Below are 6,000 nucleotides of genomic sequence, written 5' to 3' on the forward strand. Positions count from 1 at the left end.
TTCTAGCATGTGAGTTAGCTCAAAGACAGAGGTCTAACCAAAAAGAGTGACTCAGAATTTACATATTGCCACCTCCAAAAAACTTAACTGAAGTAAAAAGTGCATGCTGTATCCTATTTATGCCTTCCATCAGTCCCATTCACAAATATGTTGTCTGTAGCCAAATACAGACACTTATTTTAAGCGATAATTACCATTCTGAATTAAAACCTTCAGCAAGCATGTTTGATTACAGCAATTTAAATAAACTGTTTACCATAACATTAAAACAGCCTAATTTCAGAAATTAAAACAAATCACCACCACCACCAAGTAGCAACAGTATATTAGAAACACAGAGCAGCATGTCAACTCTTCATTCATAAACTATCCACTGAGCCTCTTAAAAACAAATGTTAAAAAAGCAACTTAGTAAGAAATGGGTAAGAATCTTCAGACCACACTCAAACATTCATATTTATGCTAATATTGAAATTTAAAACTGTAGGGAAGTATCTGTTCATAATGCAACCCAAAACCCCTCAACTCAATGCCTTTTTTTTGGAATGTGTCTATTTTGAAGCTCTATTGATCCTAGAACAGAAAATCAAAAATTAACTTACTATTTTAGGCTGTAACACCACATGTCACAATATACCCCACACTTGTCTTTAAAAAAAAATACAAATGACTAATTCTACCAGTATAATGCTATTTACTCAGTTACCAAAATTTAAATTAATTATGTTCTCAAACATAATTGTTAAAAATTGGCAACATTATGCAGGCTTAATTAAGATTAAATCCAATTTACTAAATGTACTTTAATTGGTACTAATTACATTAGCTTTCCTTTCAGAATGACAAATTCCCCATAGGTTTCACTTTAATAGTCTTCTATCAAAATCAACACAGGATGACTGATGATGAGCATCACACGAGGGGTGGGAAAAGAGATGCTCTTCCCCCCTCTCCCCCCCCAGACACACAGGCACACTCACTACCGCTGCTCTCTGCGCATTTATCCTTTTATCAATTTGCTAAGTCACAGAGTCATGACTCCATCACAGCCATCATTTTCTGTTCCAGTGAAAAATTTCTCTAAAAATAAATACTCTGTGGCTGGGAGCAGCCAAGAAGAACAGAAGCTTTAACAGAAAAATACACAAAGGTTTCCAATATCAGGGCCACCAATTACTAGGGTACTTCCAAGGACTCCAGGGAGTCCTGCTCTTGAACCCTTTGAGACGCAAATCTAATAAGTGAATAAGCCTAACCTGATCTTGAGAACTAGGCCCAATTACGCCGAAGGGCAACTTCACTGCATTATTGCCTGCTTTCCATTACAAGGGCATCCAGCGAGTACATCTGGAAAAGAACCTGAGAGGAACCAAGGCTGTCTGCCCAGAAAAACAAATAAAGACAGATATGCCTCTGTGCTAAAGTGAAAAAAAGAAAGAAAATATAATAAGTAGGTGGTTTGCAGGGCTGTCTGTATTTCATAATGTGATAAACTGCCCTCAGGATTTTTTATAGTTCAAATGAAGCAATCGACGCTATCTATATAATATACCAAATTGGACCCTAGTGCTGTGATCATAAAGCAAGATGGGAAGTATTTTGCAGTTGCTGGAGCAAAAGGAGAAAGGAAAAAAAAAAAAAAAAAACACGCTGGGGCAATAGAAGGGAGACATGAGAGATATGAAATTGATATATCAGATTTAAATGATAGCAAACAAGTTTCTTAGCCGCAGCTAATTTGAACCAACATCTGACAAAATATTTAAGTGTTTTGCATGAGAGTATGATACTTAAACTAATAATTTGAACAGACTGAACACTAATGGAAAAAGGTGTGTAATTAAAACCTAGTCCTTTTTTAATCCCCACACTTAGGTGTAACTAAGTATTTAATTTCTCCAGAATATCACTGACAACTCCATCACCATAACTGTATACAATTTCTGAAGTAAAGCATTTAGAAATTAAAAGGGCTTTCAATGTGGGTTTTTTCCCCCCTACTTAATACAGTTTAATTACACACTGCACTTGCAAGCTGATTTTGTCCCACAGAATTTTACGCAGTCAGTGTAAGTCTACATATAACTAACTGCTGTAAAAACTGGGTACCTAGAAATATGAACAAGTTTGACTGCGATGCTTGCTTTCAAACTCCTATAAGAATTTGCTACGTAGGTGGCCTATAAGGACTCTAGTCTTTGTGAATTGTTTCCATATCTACTGCTTTACTGATTGGGGTTTTTTTTGTTTTGGGTTTTTGTTTTGTTTTTTCTGGTTTTTTAAATGGCACCTGAAACAATCTGGCTATTCATTTGAGAACAGACCCAACACCTCCAAGAGTCAGTGACCAGTTTTTCCACCAGCACCCGTGACCTGAATTGGGTCCAGAGTCACCACGTACGTACAATCTGATCAGCTGCAATCACAGCCTTTTCCTCTCAACCATTCATTAAATGCACCTGTTGAGTCTTCACGGTACCTGTGAGGAGAACATCTAAATTCAACAGGTCTAGGTATATGTCTGTAAAATAACATGTACGTACAAGGTCCCATAAGTTTGGAGCTGCGGACGCAAAATGCTCTGAGGCAGGAAATCCCACCGTCTTCAGATTTGTATGCCATCTAGTGCAAATGGCCCTAATCAGTACTGTGGCATTGGGATGCTAATGGAATACAAAATACAATGAATAACAAATAACATGAAAAAACATTTCACTTGTATGTCTGCTCTCAACAAGATAAAGAAATCCTATTTCCACAACCCAGAGAAGTTCCAAATCCCTAACTCTGAACAGAAACGCGTACAAACCAACTTTCAGATAGTCCTTCTTCTCCCATCCAACCATTTCTTTGTTTCTGCAGTTTACACTCCCCAGCAATGCTGGCGAATTGCTCAACCGTTTGCTAAAATGAGTTGTCAGTATTAAACTCCACCACATAAAAAGTTCTCTCACTGGAAAAGAGGTCAGATGTTTAATTCATTCTCCCCTAGAGAAGGTTAAAACCACACATTACCGAATAAGAAACTCCGATTTACACTACCATGCTCCTTCTGACTAATCTCCTGCTAATCTTGGCCTAAGTGCTAGATTTCAAGGCACAAAAACAAGCATGCTATCATCCTCGCAGAAAGCTCATTTACTCTTTCGTGTTTGAGATGCTAAGACACTGGTTTTGGACAAAGGTCCGAGTAAGCAGCCTGAGGGAAACAGAAACATGGCTGTGCATCAATTGCTTTTGTAGCTCCAGCTTAAATCAGTCCAGGTTAACCGAAGAGAACAGTCTTTTCCACTTGCAAATACAAATCCCTCGACACCTAATATGCATTCGTGATGTAGCTATCATCCCAAAATGTAAACCCCAAAGGTTCGAGGTCAGACAGATCTGAAGGTACAACCCACATACCCATCCCTACTCACATACACCCTCCCCGTGCAGTACAGGACCACTTGCACATGAGGAGACTGCATATGGAAAGTCAACCGAATAATGCACAACCGGTAGCCAAGACCGTAACCTACGCAAAGCCCATACACCATACACAAGATGGAAGTTTCAGGGCCAGGTTAAGTACAAAAAAATTTCCAATGCACTCAAGTATGCAATTAAAGCAAGTCACACAGAATACAGATCTGTTTTAAGACTGATGGGAGAAATTACACAGAGCATTCTTACACAAAACAAATTATCTACCTACCTGTTTATGCATCTCTATATTCAGCCCATAGGACATCTCGTAATACTAAGAAAGAAGAAGATGACTCTATTAGACCTTGCAATTGTGAAAACCATTCCAAAATTCACTTTGACTCAAACATCATCTGTACAAAGACATACAGACCTAAAAACGTTTATTGGCCTTGAAGAGCTCCTGGAATTCGAAAAAGCATTTCACAGGAACCTTTTTTTTTTTTGCTTTTTTTGTTTTTTTCTTTATCTACATTGCTTCATGTCAAATTTACAAAGAACAGCCATAAAACAAGGAAAAAAACAGGCAACAAAAAAAATCATGAAAAGTAATCACAACCAGAGTTAAAGATTAGAAGCAGAAAAAAAGCCACACAGAAAACGCTCAAGATTTTATTCCCTAGCACACATAAAAGATGCCAAAAAACCCGCCCAAAGTGCTTGAAGCCAGACACATATAAATCAGCAATGTCTAACAGACCGGTTATTCAATATTTTAAATTAAAAACACAAAAAACCCGCAGTTAAATTGCAGGGATGCAAAAAATGAAAGAGCATGGAAATTCAGAGCCAAAGCAGATACATAATCTAAGTATGTCCTGTGGTGCCTGAGGATTGCGGCGAACTCAGTTCAGTGTGTAATGTTAGTACCAAACAATCTCCAAGACTTAGTTGTATCAGGCATGAAAAAGACAACTGCAAGCCTTAACATTTGCTTGTGCTCTTGGTTAAGATTTTTCAAGGTTATTTACTCTTTTTGTAAATACAAGGGTGTTATTTGTCACGTACAGATGGAAAACGGCTAATCCGTCATAGATGTACAAGAGAGCACATAGCAAGAGCTCCTCTGGAGTTACCATGATCCATCACGCAATTATGTATTTAGAGATGTCTTCCTATGCACATTATTTAACCAGGCAGACCACAACCATTGAGGAAATCCCCTTCACAGCCGAGATCCCTACCATTCTGAATTTAGTGAAACAATGAACCGGCTGCCCAGGTGCAACAGTTCTTCTAGGAAGTAGGCTTCAGGTTTGTATGCGTACATGTACATTTTTGGCTTACTCCCATCATAGAAAAAAATATTATCCCTAACCGTTTTACGGAGATATGATCATTGGGAGAAGTCAGCAAAAGTGAAAACATCATCCCCAGGTACGCTAGGAAAGTTGTACACGGCTTTAAAGGGCTGACAAGTAATCTGCTAGCATTCGGAAGAAATATCCCCAATCGCTTAAAAGGTTAAAAAGCAGGTTTTGCACGGAAACTAACTGCTGCCAACAAGTTATAAACCCCTGAAACTACGGATTTATAACGGAAGCACTGATGCAACCTCAACAACAGCAGCGCTACTACAATCTTTCTGTTCGCCTCCAGCAATCCGAATGTATTTCGGTCTCAGTATACCAAGCTAATAGACATTTTGAATTTGTTATGCAGCTTGCTTACCATGACATAATGTCGCTGCATCTCTGTCTTCTCACTGGCCAGTTTTTCACATTCTAGCTTTAAACTGTTCGAGACACAAAAAGGAAAAAGCATGGGTACTTCATAACACAAAACTGACATTCTCCTGAGCACAGGTTACTCCCCTTTTCAAGCACTTCTCCAACACACAAATAGAACTGTGCATTCCAGCTCTTGCTTGGGAGTTCAGGGTGGGGTTTGTAGTTTTCCCTCTTTCGAGACATATTGTGCAACATCCTCATCTCCTAAGCAAACTGCATAGAGTACGCAGGAGAATATTTTCCTCAGACGAAAAAAACCCCAACGCTGGTTCACAGCAGAAGCACACAGGGGTTCATACCTATAACACTTAAGCTTGAGAAGCCACTTACAAATCCATAATTTGGGTTTTGGAGTTTTTATTTAAATGAGTTTTAGAAACACATCTTGCTTTCACTCAACCCACAGAGGAATCAAACACATATCACCACTTCAAGGAGCATGAAGTTGCTGATTTTTGTTTTGTTTTTCTGTTACCGATGACAGAACTGCAAGGAAAATACCGCAAGTAATTTAAGGACTACCGTGGTAAACACGAACACCTCCGCTGCTTTTTTTGTTTGTTTTCAGAAGCCCGCTAAACAATCGTACCAGAAGTCACTTGTCACTTTGAGGACACAGCACTCTTCCACCTAAGGATAATGAAATAGCTCGCCGCCTCACTTCCAGGTTATCAGCACTTGACATGTCAATGAAAGGCGCGAGGGGGCCGAGCCAAGACAAGATGCGTGTCCTGAGCGGCATTTTGAAGAAAAGCAGAGGACGAGCCCAGCCGGCCACATATTTTTCCACCAACCCCCACCC

General features: G+C 39.1%; 1 protein-coding gene across 1 annotated transcript in view; it reads right to left on the bottom strand.

The window, feature by feature from the left end:
• The window catches only part of LOC103903972 (transducin-like enhancer protein 4), a 100,103-nt gene extending 94,163 nt beyond the window's left edge, over positions 1-5,940 (bottom strand). Inside the window, exons 1-3 of the mRNA XM_009285292.1 lie at positions 5,798-5,940; positions 5,140-5,203; positions 3,698-3,742 (exon numbers count right to left, since the gene is read on the bottom strand). Coding sequence (XP_009283567.1) covers positions 3,698-3,742; positions 5,140-5,203; positions 5,798-5,940 — 252 coding nt within the window. The remainder of the gene's footprint in view (positions 1-3,697; positions 3,743-5,139; positions 5,204-5,797) is intronic.
• Positions 5,941-6,000: the final 60 nt, after the last annotated feature.

Source organism: Aptenodytes forsteri, unplaced genomic scaffold (genome assembly GCF_000699145.1).
Source record: "Aptenodytes forsteri isolate BGI_AS27 unplaced genomic scaffold, ASM69914v1 Scaffold151, whole genome shotgun sequence".
Taxonomy (NCBI): Eukaryota; Metazoa; Chordata; class Aves; order Sphenisciformes; family Spheniscidae; genus Aptenodytes; species Aptenodytes forsteri.